This window comes from Rhipicephalus microplus, chromosome 6 (genome assembly GCF_043290135.1).
Source record: "Rhipicephalus microplus isolate Deutch F79 chromosome 6, USDA_Rmic, whole genome shotgun sequence".
Classification (NCBI taxonomy): Eukaryota; Metazoa; Arthropoda; class Arachnida; order Ixodida; family Ixodidae; genus Rhipicephalus; species Rhipicephalus microplus.
The window spans coordinates 170209621-170227474 of NC_134705.1; the positions used below are offsets into that span (position 1 = coordinate 170209621).

General features: G+C 44.6%; 1 protein-coding gene across 1 annotated transcript in view; it reads left to right on the forward strand.

Annotated features, from left to right (window-relative positions):
* Positions 1-17311, forward strand: part of LOC142765040 (carboxypeptidase inhibitor SmCI-like) — a 39957-nt gene extending 22646 nt beyond the window's left edge. The window contains exons 4-6 of the mRNA XM_075865606.1: positions 2564-2746; positions 8029-8208; positions 16966-17311. Of these exons, the coding sequence (XP_075721721.1) occupies positions 2564-2746; positions 8029-8208; positions 16966-17162 (560 nt within the window). The 3' untranslated portion in view covers positions 17163-17311. The remainder of the gene's footprint in view (positions 1-2563; positions 2747-8028; positions 8209-16965) is intronic.
* The last annotated feature ends 543 nt before the right edge of the window (positions 17312-17854 follow it).

Sequence of the window (17854 nt, forward strand, 5' to 3'; positions counted from 1 at the left end):
TGACGCCCTACGTCAGTACAGCGTTCCCAGCTTCTTGAACTGCTGCAAGAATACCGTTCTTCTTTCGATGTCGGGCGAAGTTCTCTCGGTCGCGCGTCCACTGTTACGCATCGTATCGACACTGAGTGTCATTCTGTCCACCGCAAAACTGCTTACCACCCGCAGACGAATGGCCTGACCGAACGATTTAACCACACCCTCGGCGACATGCTCTCGATGTACGTCACCGCCAACCACACGAATTGGGATACTATACTGCCCTTCGTCACCTACGCCTACAACACCGCCCCTCAGAGCACGACCGGTTTTTCACCTTTCTTCTTGCTTCACAGAAGGCATCCGTCACACACCATCGACACGATACTCCCGTACACGCCGGATCCATCTTAGTGTGCACCTATTTCCAAGACAGCCAGGCTTGCTGAAGAGGGTCGCGAGCTGGCAGAAATATTTACAACGCATGAGCAAGAGCAGCAGAAGAGTATTCGTGATGGCTCCGCCACTTCTGAACGCACGTTCCTTCCTGGTTCCCTTGTATGGCTCTCAATCCCGACCTCTGTAGCCGGCCTTTCTTCCAAACTACTCCCGAAATATGAAGGTCCCTACCGCGTGATCGAGCGCACATCTCCAGTCAACTATCTTGTCGAGCCAATCGATTAACGTTCGGACATGTGAAGTCGCGGGCGCGACATAGTCAACGTGGAGCGCCTGAAGGCTTACTATGACCCGCTCGTAGTGACAAGCTGTTTGGTCGCCAGGCGGCTCCCTCTTCGAGCCCGGGGTAATTGTAGAGAAGCCGCCGAACACTGAAGTGGGTCAAACTCTCAAGTGTTCTCTAGTGCGTCTACCCAAAAAGGACACCGCTCGCGCTGAGAGTCCGTGCTTGGCCGTTACTGTCGCTATTGTGGATACTCGCTGTGTGCCTGCTAATGAACGCCATAACAATATATATATATATATATATATATATATATATATATATATATATATATATATATATATATATATATATATATGCTGCAACCGAATACATTCAAGGGTTTCTTTTTGAAACACTTTCCTAATCTCAGACGTTTACAAGACTCCCCTGGTAGAAATGCTGCTTATACGTTTTCGAAACATAACCTTCAAATTGAACTTCTTTCTTGAAATGTGGAGACGAACATCAGTTAAGACTCAAGAAAGTGTTTGGCACCATTTTCAAGAAACTCGTCTGAGAGCCCTATGAGAAAAACCTGTACATATATGTACTACTGGCTGTATAGCATGACATTAATATCTGTACATATAGGTACTGCTGCTCTCAGCAGATACTAGACCAAAATTATGGACAATTGGTTTATTTTTAAATTTAATCTCACGGGTACCTTCACGAATTGCTTCAAGTCTTCAACGCACAACAAATTTTGGAGTTCGCTGTATAGATAGATTCTGTAAATTTATGTAAATTCTGTAAATGTAAATGTAATTTCTGTAAATTAGATAGATAGATAGATAGATAGACAGATAGATAGATAGATAGATAGATAGATAGATAGATAGATAGATAGATAGATAGATAGATAGATAGATAGATAGATAGATAGATAGATAGATAGATAGATAGATAGAAACCAAAAGTTCCTGCAGTATGCAAAGAAATGCTTCGCATTTAAAACAGAAATATTGCTCATATGCCAGTATACCCGTGCGATAGCCGTTGTATTAGGGCTAACACCATCAGCCAAAATCCAGTCTAAAACCAGTAATTGAATGTTAAAGTGATCAAAAATGTGTGTGTGTGTGTGTGGGTGTGTGTGTGTGTGTGTGTGTGTGTGTGTGTGTGTGTGTGTGTGTGTGTGTGTGTGTGTGTGTGTGTGTGTGTGTGTGTGTGTGTGTGTGTGTGTGTGTATGTGTGTGTTGGAAGGGAATTAGTATGGTATTTTCTGTAAACGGGTAAAATGGGAATTCTCGCAGACATGTCGAAGCGATATTTTCAAGGCTCTCATTTAAGCAACAGCAGGGGATAACGACCAGTATCCAAGGTACGTGCAAAATCTAAGGCGTGGTACTCGCCTCATAATGTAGTGAAGTGAAAACCTTTACGAGCCTTCTTCTGTACCTTGGCTGATGCTACCACCATTAGGAGCTGTGCCGAATTTAGCAAATTCTTCGTTATGGGTAGTAGAAAGACAACGAAAAAGCAGAAGACATTTGTACCACCATCCTGCAAAAAGCCATCTGACACATGTGTAGTTCTGCTTGTCTTCTACATGTCGTTCGACAAAGCGTTACGGTTTTTCGTAATTATATTACACATATCTTATGGACAAGTCTGATTTGCGCATTTTCCAGTGCATTTTGAAATGCGCATTTTGAAATGCGCATTTTCCAGTGTAGGCACGTGGTACTGCTACATTGTTGCAGGTAACCAATAGTTTGTCCTACATCACATGGTTTTTTTATTGTTGCTTGTGTTGCAAGTTTTCCTTTAAATTATTGTTTCTATAGTGTAGCTGACACTTCCTAGATGTAGAACCATCCTGATGTTACCCCTAGCATCTAACGATTCTTTTTTTTTCAGTACTCAGTCACAAAACTTCAAAAACCTGCCTCGCACTACCTGTGATCGGGCAATGCGGACCAATTATTGTGTCCTACTACTACGATTCTCAAGCCAATCACTGTAAAGCATTCAATCGCACACTTTGTGGTGGGGGTGGCAACTCTTTTGTTACAGAGATTCAGTGTCTCACTACGTGCCGACGTGAGTATCACATTTGTTTAGGATTGGTTGTGTTAGAGCGGAGTAAACGAGTCTTTAAAGAGCGACGGAAAGAGGAGCTAGTTGGCAGGTAACGATAAGAAAGAAGTGTGTATGTTCAATTACGGGAACATGAGCAGAACTATGTTTCTTAAAAAGAAAAATTGACATGCGGCTGTTTAAATTTGATCATGCGCACGAAAGTGTGTGTTTAGAAAAAGTGATTAACGATTTAGAGTATTTGGTACTCTTCTATGGAAGAGCACAAGATATTACAAAGGAACACAGTGCAAGCGTTTGTCCTGCGTTCATTCATAGTCTTCCATGCACCTAAAGAACAGCTATACCATTCACCTCTGCCAACTAGCTCAGGTGTTCATTCTCTCTCGTGTAAGTATTCTTTTTATCTATTTTCTTCCTCATCATGATTCGCTTTGTGAATTGATAGTCCACGTTTGTGTTGCCTCGTCTTTTTTTTTTTTGGTGTATTCGTGCTTCCTTGCATAAGCCCATTATTCTGTAGTGTGTGGGAAAAATCACGCAGGTTTCACTCCACGAAAACTGCACAAAGTTTGCAACAGTTCACATGATGAGCACCCGCCTGCCTGTGTTGGTGTTCAGCTTGCGTCTGTTTCTTTTAAAAGTGGGGTTAACCTGCAATTTTCTTGCGTTTCCTTTCCACCTTTGTTTTTCATAGACCTGCGTCTAATTACCGACGCGGGCGTTTTGCTATCACTTATTTGATTCGCGCTCATTGATTACGCCTTCGGCAAAGCTGATCTTCACGCAAGAGTGCGCTGGTATGCTACACATGTTATGTGCTATACATCCATAGCGTGAAAAAAAAACGACGTTTGTGATACAGTGGCGCTTTCTCTTAACCTAAAATGATAATTACTTTAACAGTAGCGTCCTACTGTTTCCTAATACAATTGTAAATGTGTTTATTTGTTTATACAAGGTGACGATGTGCAATGATCAGTACCAAGACAGTTCCCGGACATCCACGAGAAATGTTCTTTCAGAAAAAGAGCCGAAGAGAATGACCCTCTAGAAGGTGCTCGGGATGGAGACCGAATACATAGTTCCTAGGCGTTGCTCTAATTACCCCGGTTGCGAAAAAGGAGCCGGCCAGAGACCTCACACCTGGTCACTATGAGCGTGTCATAGTAAGCATTGAGGTGCTCCACATTGACAATATCATGCTTTCGACAGCGCATATCTAAAGATGGGTTTGATCATGTAGTTAACTGGGAGTTATCTTTCGACGACATGGGGCGGGCCGTCACATTTTGGTAGCAATATTCAAAGGCTAGCTCCAGCCTTAGGAGGCCGAGAGCCCCTCGAGTGCACCAGAGAGGACCATGGACGCAGAAGTGGTTGTTTCACCGCAAATGTTATTCTGTGTAGTTAATGTCTTCAAACGCGTGACACTGCTCAGCCAATCTGGTTGCGGCAGAAACAGGCACTCACTGTCATGGATCCAGCTTGTATGGAATGATTGTATCCATAGTGTGTGATGGGTGTCTGCCATCCAACAAGAAAAAAAACCAGTTGTGTTCTGAAGAGCGGTATTGTAGGGGTAGATGAAAGAGGGCAGAACTACATGTCGATTTTAGTCAGCAGTGACTTACTTGGAGAACCTGTTGCCAAGCGTATGGTTAAAGCGTTCAGTGAGGCTATTCGTCTGTAGGTGGTAAGTAGTAGTTTTTTGGTGAACAGCGTGTCCCTCCTTTAGAACATCTTCAATGACTTCCGAAAAGACATGCCCATGATTCCTGAGCAGCTCTTTGGAAGGACCGCGACGCATTATGAAATAGTGGAGCAAGAAGGAGGCAACAACGTGCGCTGTAGGCTCTTGGTGGGTCGCAATTTCACCGTATAGCGTAAGATGGTCAACAGAAAAAATAGATCCGTGGTTGCCAGCCGTTTAAAGGAAGTGGCCCATATAGAACTATGCCAACATACTCTGGTTGCCGCTCAGGACAAGGTAACGGTTGGAGAGCTGTAGGTGGCAGGTGAGTTGAAGGTTTCCACCTCTGACAATCGATGCCAGAGCGAAGAAACTCTGACATGCAGTGGTATATATATATATATATTTGCCTCGCCACAAGTATCGCTGTCGAATGCCATGATAAGCGTTAGATACATTAATGTAATGATAGATACCCAACAGTAATGATAGAAGAAGTCAGAAAAGCCTTGGAGAGCAAGCAAAGAGGCAAAGCTGCTGGTGAGGATCCAGTGACATCAGATGTGCTGAAAGATGGAGGACAGATTGTGTTAGAAAAACTAGCCACCCTGTTTACGAGGTGTCTCCTGACGGGAAGAGTACCAGAGTCTTGGAAGAATGCTAACATCATCCTAATACAAAAGAAAGGAGATGACAAGGACTTTAAGAATTACAGGCCGATCAGCTTGCTCTCCGTAGTATTCAGGCTATTTACAAAGGTAATTGCTAACAGAGCTAAGAAAACATCAGAATTAAAACAAACAAAGGAACAAGCAGGATTTCGAACAGGCTACTAAACAATCGACCACATTCATACTGTCAATCAGGTAACAGAGAAATGCTCGGAATATAGCCAACCACTATACATAGCCTTCATGGATTACGAGAAGGCGTTTGATTCAGTAGAAATATCAGCAGCCATGCAGACACTGCGGAATCAGGGCGTTGATGAAGCATGTATAAGCATCCTGGAAGAAATCGACAGGGTATCAACTGCTACCATAGTGCTTCATAAAGAAAGCAACAGAATACCAATAGAGAAGGGTGTAAGGCAGAAGGATACAATCTCACCACTGTTATTTACCGAGTGCTTACAGGAGGTTTTCAGAGGCCTAGAATGTGAACAGTTAGGGATAAGAGTTATTGGAGAGTACCTTAGTAACCTGCGCTTCGCCGATGACATTGCATTGCTGAGTAACTCAGGGGACGAATTGCAACTCATGATTACGGGGTTAGACAAGGAGGACAGAAAGGTGGGTCTTGAAATCAATCTACAGAAAACAAAAAGTAATGGACAACAACCTCAAAAGAGAGCAGCGCTTCGAGATGGTTATAGTCCACTTCAAGTTGTAAAAGACAATGTCTACTTAAGACAGGTAATAACCGAGGAGCCGAATCACGAGATATAAGCAACTAGAAGAATAAGAATGGGTTGTCCTGCAGTGGACGTAGTTAGGCTGATGATGATGATAACGATGATGTTGATGATGACGATGCTGTTTATAATGACAATGGCTCTAAAGTGCGCACTCTGCTGGTCAAAGTGGTATGACTCACACATTTCATAACAGGGACTACGGGGTTTCACGAGTAGCTACTGGTGAACGCCATAGTTGTAGTTGCATCGGCTAAGCAGGTTATTACGAATGGTAGAATAATGTGTTTGGCGACGTAACGTGCAAGTGGTTGGAGCAGGCGTATTATCGAGCATGTGTATCAGCGAAGCAATCTATTTGTCCTTGTGTTATTCAACAGCCAAGGTTCGAATATAGATGAATAAACGACAACCGAGCCGTGCGCACTGTCGTTACGCTATAGAGGGGAGATAGAGGGGTTCTCTAAATAAGTACGCTGGCAGCCATTGCGCTACAGAACGCATGATATCGCAGTATTGCAGGTGAAATGCGCAGTGGTCGATACGAGATGAGGGATCCTTCAAAGATGACAAGCAGCGTGGTGCAGGATGGTCTATGGTGACGTCAATAGAAGACCACGCAAATAAATTTTGAACTCGGTAAGGGTAGATTATCGCCAGGAATTTGTTTCCTGGAACGGTGTGATTTGTCTCGGCTTTAGTAAGCGTGGAACTTGCATTTGTTCTGACATATTCAGGGAACCTAGTTTCACATTGAGCAAAGACAGCTCCGACGCAAATACCGCTGTCCTCCGTGTGTACATTTGTAGGGCTCGTAGGGTCGCAGTAGTTTGGTGTGAGAGAAGACGTCAACAAAACATGGAGCTTTATGAAAGCATCGTCAAGCACTGATGACCATGAGCTCATGGGTCCGTTATTTGAATCGAACTTTGTTAACGGCAATATGATAGTGGCGAAGTTTCAAATGAAGCATCAAAAATTGGGACAGTCTGATGAAACTGCGTATTTCTTCGACGAACGTAGGTTCGGAAAACTTGGCCAGAGCACACAGCTCGGCTGGATCTGCAGAATTGGATTTTATTTAAAATGCGATATTGTCTAGAATTGCGAGCTACCGTGCTGCAATTTGAGAATTATTTCTATGCAGCTGCATATATATATATATATATATATATATATATATATATATATATATATATATATATATATATATATATATATATATATATATATATATATATATATATATATATATATATATATATATATATATATATATATATATATATATATATATATATATATATATATATATATATATATATATATATATATATATATATATATATATATATATATATATATATATATATATATATATATATATATTATTCCCATACACAAGGACACAGAGGAAAGAGGGAGAGAGCAAGCTGGCAACTGCCAGCTGGAGGGGCACAAAGCCTGCTCACTCTTTCGGGAGGAAGATATAAACAGAGGAAAGAAAGAGGAAATAAAATGAGGATTGAAAAAAAAATGAGGAAGACTTCGACGAGTATGAGTAAAAAACAAAAATAAAAATAATAACAAAAGTATAACAAAATATATACACATAATAACGGACACCCATTTTGGGTTTTGGGAGATTAGCTAGCCAAGAAATTCACTACCTATAAGGACAAGTTATCACACAAGAGCTGTGCGAGTAATCAAATACAGATTGGTTAGAATAAGTTAGTGATGCTCATGTATATACTTCAGATCAAAACTGCGCTGATTTTTTCGAAAATTTTGCTATGGCAGCACAGAGGTCCCGCTGACAATGAACTGACTTCGTGTACAAGCCTCCTTTTATTTTTTTCTCACTATGCGAGACAGGTATCAGGAACACTGGCGGAGTTGGACAGCATCGCTGCCAAAATAGGCTGCGTAGAAACACCAAGGAGTTAGACGATAGTACGAGACGGTACATCTTGCAAAAAAACAAAAGTAGATTTTAACGTGGGTAACCCATTAGCTTCTCACGCCACCAGGAATATTCTTGCTGAAAAAAACGAAATATTTTAACGTTAACTAGGAATAAGTACTCTTTCTCGAGACAATGATAGAAAAAATAATTTGGCAGATTTTGACATTCAATAATACATTTACTAAAATGAATGTGATATTTTGTTTCAGCCAATAAGAAGCCTGAGCCACGTTGCAGCGTATCGCCGAAAGCTGGAAGGTGCTTCATCGCAAGGAAATACTACTATTTTGATGAGACAAAGAACGACTGTTTTCTATTTCCTAACAAAAAATGCGGCAGTAACAGAAACGCATTTTCAAGTTATAAGAGCTGTAAACAGAGATGTAGTTGTAAGTATTTACTACTTCAGCAAAATCTCTTCTGTCCTAATTCAGAGACTTCGCGGACGTCAAAAAAAAAAACCCGTGGTTACCGATTGACTGAGTGGGGGAACAGATAGTCGTGCTTAGAATATCGTAATTTTAATAACCGGGACATATGTCTCTCGGTTTTGCAAAGTTAATTTAGCGAGATAATTTGGCCATGGCTCCATTTACTTGCTTCCTTCCTTTATTAGGGTTGTTTTAAAAATGATGAGAATCTCTTTTTCTCGGTTTTCCGAAACCAGTATAGTGAAACCATTCAAGCGTGTTTCCATCGTTTAGTCAGTTAATTTAACCGAGCTTTAACTGTGCAAATATTGTCCGCCTTTTACAGATGTTGATTTAGAAGTAGAAAGCTATTGTGATTTGATAAGATTCACTAGATTACATTTCATATAATAGTAGCTACAGTTTCTTATTAAAACAATGTCCTAGAAAGAGTGCAGCAATTTTTTACGCTGTTTCAAGTTAATAACAAACGGACACAATATGCTCAAACTTTGTAAGTAATTTCGTAATTTTAGAATCTCATTTACAGAAAATGAAATATTCATCACCTAATAACCCTTTTTACGTTGAACTTTATTATGACACGGTGATAGGAAAAATGGCTGTGGTGTATTGATATTCTTACGAAAGAGAGACGCTGTATCGAAAAGGCTGTTGATGAAATATATTTCAAACCAGCAGTGGCAGCTGCGTGACCGGTAGATCAGACACTGAGCGGAGACCACTCTTTGTCCTCTTCATCAGGCACACACGTGCATCGTCCCACAAAATGTCACATGCATGTAGCATAATCCCCGGCGGCAGAAGCGGCACAGAAGCTCCGGGCGTCCATGACAAACTTGGGTTCAGGAAAGCTCGTGATGGCACGCATTTTCTCTGGGTCAGGCTGCACACCTGATGCGTCGACAAGGCGGCCCAACATCGTAATCTGCTGGCGGCCGAAGTGACATTTCGACGAGTTTAGTTGAAGGCCAGCAGTGCGGAAGATGTCGAGAACCACTGACAAACGCTGGAGGTGTGTCTCGAATGTAGGCGAATATACAAGGACATCATCCAGGTAGCACAGGCATGTTGACCACTTGAACCCTTGCAATAGCGAGGCCATGATACGCTCAAACGTGGCTGGGGCTTGCATAGCCCAAACGGCATCACCTTGAATCGGTGTAGGCCGTCAGGAGTTACAAACGCAGTCTTCTCTTGGTCTTTCTCGTCCACCGCAATCTGCCAATAGCCAAAAGGTAGGCCGATTGAAGAAAAGCATCGCGCGCCATGAAGACAATCGAGGGCGTCATCAATTCGGGGTAAAAAATAAACGTCCTTTTTTGTGATTTGGTTAAGATGACGGTAATCGACGCAGAAGCGCCACGTGTCACCTTTCTTTCTAACGAGCACAACTGGAGATGCCCAAGGGCTCGAGGAGGTTTCAATAATTCCTTCGGCTAGCATTTTGTTGACTTCTTTTTGAAATAGGTTACGCTCTGTGGCAGACACCCGGTATGGTCGGTGGTCAATGGGAGGAGAATTACCAGTATTATTTCGGTGCTTCACGAGGGAAGTCTGAACGAGTGTACTGGTATCGGTATCAAATATGTCGTGGTAGGAAGCCAGAAGGCGGAATGGGGCGTCGGATTGCTCAGATTTGAGTTTCGGTTCGATCATAGGGCGCAAGGTCGCATCGAGGGATGTGGAATCCTGCGGGCGACATGGAAGATTGGAGGATGCGTCCGCCGCAAAAGCGGTGGCATGGCTCTATTAAGGGTCGAAGCTTGGCGACTGAAATTCCGTGTGGTAGTACTTTTCGCATGAAACCGAAATTGACAATGGGCAGACATGTTCGGCTAGAGGCCATGGTTACGACAGTGTGTGGCACAGTGATGTCGCGCGCCAGGAGAACATCTGCAATAGGTGTGACGACATAATCACCATAGACAATGGGTGAACTTGCTGCCAATTGAATGAATTTGGGGGCTTTTGGTGGTATCCGACAGAGGTCTGTGGTACAGAGGCTTTGCAGCAGCTCGGGGCGAGAATCTAGAAGAAGAGGAAGTACTAAACAGAGAGTGCTAGTGGAACTGTCAATCAGGGCAGAATGCGTCGATAAGAAGTCCATCCTGAAGATGAGGTCATGAGAGCAATCGTCGAGCACGGTAAATAAAATAGGCACATGGCGGCCGGCAACGCTAATACGAGCGGTAAACGTTCCAATGACGGCCACAGTTCCACCATCGCCGACATGGACGGCTTGTGTTGCGGCAGGCGTGAGTACTTTTTTGTGACGGCGACAGAGACAAGCACTGATTATAGACAGCTGAGCTCTAGTGTCAACTAAAGCCGTGAAGGAAAGACTGTCCACATGCACTTGCAGTAAGTTCTTATTAGTAGGTAGCGTCAACGGAGAATCAGGGTCAGTCGCACTTGATGCTGCACTACCTCCAGGACCTGCATAATCTAGTTTTCCATCCGGGAAGATCCATAATTAGTCGGCGATGGATAGCGGCGGCGTTGTGGTGACGGAGAACGCCGGCGTTGCGGTGATGGTGAATGGCCGGTAGAACGGCTGTTAGGTGCGTCGAAAGCAGGATACTCATGGCTGGGCGAATTCCGACGGGGGTCCGCGTATGGCCAAGGAGATGAAGAAAATTGGCTCCAAATGAGGGGGGGGGGGTTTGTCCAAGTGCTGCGGCAGTAGCGAAAGACATGGCCAACTAGGTGACAGTGGAAGCTGATTGGCTTGTCATCTGCTGTTCTCCAATCCGTCAGATTGCGGGATCGGGGCAGAGGGTGTGAGTCGTGGCGTGGTGCATTTATTGGCATCGGTCTGTAGTCCATTCGGGAGACAGAGCAGGTGACAGGAAAACCAAGGTTAGCAATTTCTTGCCGCACGACTGCCTGAATAACTGACACCGCCAGAGGTGTTTGCACGGTACCCTGGTCGAGTGGAAGTGCATGAAATGGCGTCGGACGGGCCGCCTCAAGCTCATGCCGAACGATGCGTGTGACATTCTCGTGCAAGGGTGGTGCGGCACCGAGATCGGTACAGGTTGACGTGATAGCCGCGTTAGAGAGCCGTGAAAATTGAGGATGAACTCGGCGGTTTTTTGGCCATTTCGAAGCGGCGGCATTCCTTAATTATGATATTGACGGTCATGACGCTGTTGTAGACGAGCAAGTTTAAAGCGTCGTCCGCGATGCCCTTGAGTATGTCGCCTGCCTTGTCGCTCTCGGTCATTTGCTCGTCCACTTCTCGGCCCAACGCGAGCGCGTCCTGTATGTACGAGACATACGGCTCGGTTGATGACTGTACTAGGGTGGCGAGTTCTTGTCGTGCGGCCGTTTGTCGACCGGACGGGTCCCCAAAGATGTCAGGCAGTCGCTCCTTGAAGATGTCCCAGCTGGTGAGCTCGGCCTCCTGAGCGTCGAATCATACACGCGGGTTGCCATCCGAGTAAAAGATTACGTTGGCGAGCATCATGATAGGGTCCCATCGGTGAGACAGGCTAACGCGCTCGTACATGCGGAGCCAGTAATCGACGTCAAGGCCAGGCTGGGCGGAGAACATACCGAAATCACGGGGGTGGGGCATCGCAAGGTACGTAGTAGCTGGCGCTCTAGCTGATGAGGGTGACGGGTTGTTATCATTAGAAGCCATGGATGGAGGCTGGACGGGGCGGCCACTGCGAAGCTTTGTGGTGAGGACGGGGAACGTTCCACCTCAACCAAATATGTTACAGAAGAGAGACGCCGTATCGTTGAGGCTGTGGATGAAATATATTTCAAACCAGCAGCAGCAGCGGCGTGACCGGTAGACCAGACACCAAGCGGAAACCACTCTTCATCCTCTTCATCAGGCACACATGCGCATCGTTCCACAAAATGTCACATGCATGTAGCAATATAGGTACAAAAAAATAGTGTGAAAAAAGTTTCATCAAAATTAAGCTTTTGTTTATTGAAAAAAAGTGGTACTCATATGTCCCCCTGGCTAATGAGAGTGTTTTTCAAAAGTGGAAAAACACGGTAGCATATTAGCGTGAAGGCACCATATCGCAATTGCTTCAACGGGTATTTGAAATGAAATGACTAAAACAAGAAGTGCCAAGCCTTGCAGTTGTACCTTTTGTGAGCCTTCATAGCACTCTGTTTTGTTCCTTTAAAGCTTACTTAAAAGCAAGCAGCAACCGTTATTTATTTCTTATTTGGTTATTCTTATTACTGGCAAAACTGTCTAGCACAGCTGTAGTCTTTCAATATGTGCATACTTTTCAAAAGGTGTACGATATAAGAAAAAAAACCGGCATACCTGGGAATCGACATTATGCGAAGCATGCGAAGGAAAGGTGACCATGTTACAATTTGTTTTGTTGAACGGCACGGCATGAAGTGACACCTTATATATCAACAAACGTTTCACGCACAGACATATGTTGAAGAGTTGCAGATGTTTATATAACCAGTTCTTTGCACTTGCGCAACGATGCAAACTCGAACATGCGTATTAGCAACACTAGAAGCTGATATGAAGCGCTGATGCTCATGAGGATGCTGGCCTTGGACACTGCTACACAAATCAACTTCAGCGCATGGCAACTAACCCGAATTGACGTTAACCCGACGTGACGGCTGTATCAAAGGGGTACATATTGTGACGACGTGGGATCAACGAGCACACAAAGTTCCTTGAACAAATACGCTTTATCGATCGCAGGAAAAGGACTGCAACGACTTCTTCGTCTTTTGCACTCGGTCAAGCGCACTCGCGCTGCTTCGTTCTCGCCATCCCTCGCACATACGCGCGGCATTATTTTCCCTTAAAAAAAGCGTCGCCCCAATGTTAAACGTTCGAGAAGCAAGTCGAAACCAAAACTGCACAGTTAGTCACTGAAAATAAAATTTTATCCGAATCACGTGGACAATTTTTTGTCTGCGGCGCTTCGAACACTGCACAGCGTCCGGAACAACGTCGTAGTTGACGTCACTGATGCGTCAGCGAGCCTTGTAGGGTCCGAAGTATCTTCGCAACAGCTTTTCGGAGAGCCCACGCTGATGAATAGATGTCCAGACCCATACTTTGTCGACAACGTTGTATATGACGGGTCTGTGCTGCAGGTTGTAATGTTTGGCATCGTCATCTTGTTGTTTGGTGATTCGCAACCTGGCAAGTTGTCTGGCTTCTTCTGCTAGCTGGGTAAGCTCTCCAGCGTCCGTCTCATTGCCGTCATTTTCATGAGGGAGCACTGCGTCCAACGTTGTCGTAACCTCGCGTCCGTAAAGGAGACTGAAGGGTTTCTTCCGAGTGGTCTCCTGACGAGCCACCTTGTACGCGAACGAGACGTAGGGCAAAATGACGTCCCAGTTCTTGTGCTCTACATCTACGTACATGCTTATAATCGAAGCCAGGTTATTATTGAGGTGTTCGGTGAGCTCGTTCGTCTGGTGATGGTACACCGTTGTTTTCCTGTGAGCTGTACCACATATTCGGAAAATGGTGTCCAAAAGCTCGGCCATGAACGCAGTACCTCTGTCGGTGATGACTATTGCGAGAGCACCGTGTCTTAAGACGATGGCTTTGATGAAAAATTGCGCCGCTTCAGCTGCTGTTGCCAGCGGCAGAGCGCCTGTTTCCGCGTATCGGGTCAGGTAATCCGTGGCGACAATTATCCACCCGTTTTCAGTGAAAGACTTCGGGAGGGGGCCCAGAAAATCCATGCCAATTTGTGCGAATGGTGTCACCGGCACTCAGACAGGCTGCAGCAGGCCAGCTGGTTTGATGGATGGTAGCTTGTGACGCTGGCAATTTAGACATGCCCGCACGTAAGTTTGGACAACTTTGGCAAGTCTTGGCCAGTAATAGTTCTGCCTTATCCTCGCCAATGTTCTTGCGTAACCCAAGTGACCAGCGGGAGGTTCGTCGTAGCAGGCTTGCAGTACCTCACAGAGAAGCGAAGAAGGAACGACAAGCAAGTAGTTACTGCCAGCGGGTGAAATGTTCCTCTTATAAAGAACGTCATTTCGCAAGCAGTACCACGTAAGCCCTCTCGCAAATAACTTCGGCACGCTATTCGTTCGCCCTTGCTGGTAATTTATGAAAGAAAGCAGTTCAGCATCGTCACGCTGCTGTTGAGAAAAGACGGCAGTGTTCACAATTCCCAGAAAGGCCGTGTCGTCATCGTAGCTGTCCGGGGACGCCGTCTCAACAGGAGACCGAGAAAGACAGTCAGCATCGGTGTGTCGTTTTCCCGACTTGTAGGCAACAGTGAAGTCAAATTCTTGGAGCCGAAGACTCCAACGTGCAAGACGGCCAGACGGATCTTTCAAGTTGACTAACCAACAGAGAGAGTGGTGATCGCTGATAACGGTGAATGGGTGGCCGTACAAATAAGAACAAAACTTCAGGACTGTTCATACCATTGCGAGACATTCTTTCTCCGCCGTAGTGCAGTTAGCTTCCGCTAGGGACAGCCTCCTGTTGGCGTAGGCGATCACCTTATCGTTCTTGTCCTTCGACTGTACGAGTACTGCTCCAAGACCCACATTACTAGCGTCTGTGTGAAGTACTGTTGGCGCATCTTCATCGAAGTGGGCCAGAACAGGGGGTGTTTGCATGCACTGACGAAGCTCGTGAAACGCCCGCTGTTGGTCTTCGCCCCATACGGAAGGGGGTTTCTTCACGAGTAAGCTTTGTCAATCGCCATGCGATGCGCGAAAAATTAGCAATAAACCACCGGTAATAAGCACAGAGTCCCAAAAAACGTCGCACTGATTTTTTGTCTGATGGCGTCGGGAACTTTGCCACAGCGGCAATTTTATCTGTGTCAGGTCGGATCCCCTGGCTGCTCACAACGCGACCGAGGAATTGAAGTTCATGGAAGCCGAAGTGGCACTTTTCAGGTTTTAGAGTAAGACCGGCCAAGCGTATTGCTTCAAAAACTGCTTCGAGCCTTCGTTGTATATAGTGTTCCTCGAAAGTCGCCGAAAAGACAATAACGTCGTCGAGGTACACCAAGCAGGTTTGCCACTTAAGTCCCGAAAGAACTGTGTCTATGAGACACTGAAATGTTGCTGGGGCTGAACAAAAACCGAAAGGAAGTACCTGAAATTCATAAAGTCCATCGGGTTTAACAAAGGCGGTCTTCTCACGATCTCTCTCATCCACTTCAATTTGCCAGTAGCCGCTTTTTAAGTCCATGGACGGAAACTAGCGTGCGTTTCGTAGTCTATCCCATGAATCATCAATACGCGGCAGAGTGTAGACGTCCTTCTTTGTGATCTGATTGAGCTTCCGGTAGTCGACTGGAATATGTAATGTTTATTAAATTGGGTAGGCAGCACTGCAACCACTATTGATGTTTCACGAAGACCAGCGTCATTCCTAAAGTAATTCAGAAACCTGGCGTAGCTCTCTAATAAAGTTCTTCATTGCCACGCAGAATATTTAGGTTCGATTCCAGCTGAGACCCTGAAACTTACTCTTCACATTCGTCGGGTTGACACTACAAAGGTCGGGTATTTGTTATCGCCCGCACGCTGTATTTGTCCATGTGTGTTTTGGTCGTTCCTGGGTAAACACTAAGTGTCTCCTGCGGGACATGCCCGCATACCAGTGGCCCATACCCGCCCGTGAGCATGTGGTACTGTCTGGCGGGGAGTGTTTGACGTTGTACGTGACGAGATTGTGACAGTATTCATGTCTTCACCAGCACGTCAGTTTTGTTGAACCATCTCACCCTCCCGCGATAATCTTGATTCACGCCAGGTTTAGGGGGTGACCATAAGAGCACCCAAGCGTAAGCGGCTCGATAGATAGATAGATAGATAGATAGATAGATAGATAGATAGATAGATAGATAGATAGATAGATAGATAGATAGATAGATAGATAGATAGATAGATAGATAGATAGATAGATAGATAGATAGATAGATAGATAGATAGATAGATAGATAGATAGATAGATAGATAGATACGCTCAAAGTAGCTGAAGTTAAGTCAGAAATGCTTCGCATTAAAAAAATTTCAACCTTATATCCGCAATTTTTCTGAAGGATGAACGGGCGATTTCACCGGGAAATTTCCAGATGCACTTATAGGTCAAGTTAGTATACAAATTCACGAAAACACATGATGAACGTAACTTAAGATGACCTCTCGGAAAACCATAAAACAGGAAATCCGGCATTCGGATTAGAAGCTTTTATCTGTATAAAAAAGAGGAAAATTAAGAAGCTATCATAAAGAAACTGATCGAACTTCATTGACAATGTAACACTACTTAGGTTCTTTAAAAGCTCGATTAAAAAGCTTCTCTTGAGACTAAGACCTTAGTATAATGTGAGAAAATCAGAGCCGCACTAAGTGCGACGGGTGATGTGAAACATTTTTTAGGAAAAGTGGGACGTATGTGTCCCACTGTCACACTAAACGTCACGGAAGAATATGACAGTGAAATACGAATGAACGGAAAGGATTGTGCTTAAGAGATTTTCGAATATCTCAGAGCATTTTCATCTTTTGCTTCCAAGCAAATACCAGTACAATACGAAACAGTAATCTAAACATTTGAAAACCATTTGCTCCATTTTTTTATGAAATGGCAAATTAGTTCTGTCATATACCTAAAACACTCGCCAGTATAATTTCATAGAGTTCACTTTCATTTTACGTTTGGAGAACCTGCTGAATTCGTTATTTATTGATGTTTCGTTTTTTTTCCCACAGACAACAAAGCTGCGCTGCCTTGCGCCACATGCGGACAACAGATAAGCAATCAGCTGCCCTCCGGAGCATTTCCTGGTCCCGTCATACCACCGGGAAGTCAGGGGCTACCAGGCCAAGGTTTTCGACCAACAGTATCTGGGCAAACAGCCCATGCGGGTCTGCCTGCCAATATCAGCACGCCAAGCCTGCCTGCGTAACCTGTACCAGCGAATCAAAATTCCCTCCCCGGGTCAGGCATCTCGCTCCTCAATTAGTACCACTAGTCCAGCTACTTCACTTATAATCTACCACGACGCAGCACATCTGTTCAATTAAAAGGATTGGCCAGCGCACTATGCCTACCCTACTGAATGGTATTTCTTCTAATCCCAGCTGCCTGCTGAACTCAACTAACAAGACCTACACTATCTGCCCGGATAAACTAGTAGGCCTAGCACGCCTAACGCGCAGATGGAACCTGCCCAACCTTGCACATCACCTGTAGCCGGCTACACCAGTTGGCGCACTGTCCCAATTATACAGCTTTCTAATGCACTACAGGGCACAGAACTATTGCAAAGCAGCAGCCTTTGTTTATCCACACAAACTGGTAGTTGAGGTTGGGGGAAAATGTTTTTGTCGCCCCTTGCTACAGTTCTTTTACATAGATTCGACCAGGTCTACTGAGATAAATTAGAGTAAACACATTAATTTGATTTGTTGTGGGTGTTAAAGTCCCGAAACCACTATATGATTAGGAGAGACACCATAGTGGAGGAATAAAAAATTTTGACCGTCTGGAATTTTCCAACTTCCAGCCAAGTCGAAGCACACGGAAAGTTCAATTGTATGTTCTATAGAATGCCCACTACTTTTTTGTAGTATAGTTTCTGTACTGATTCTGCAAATA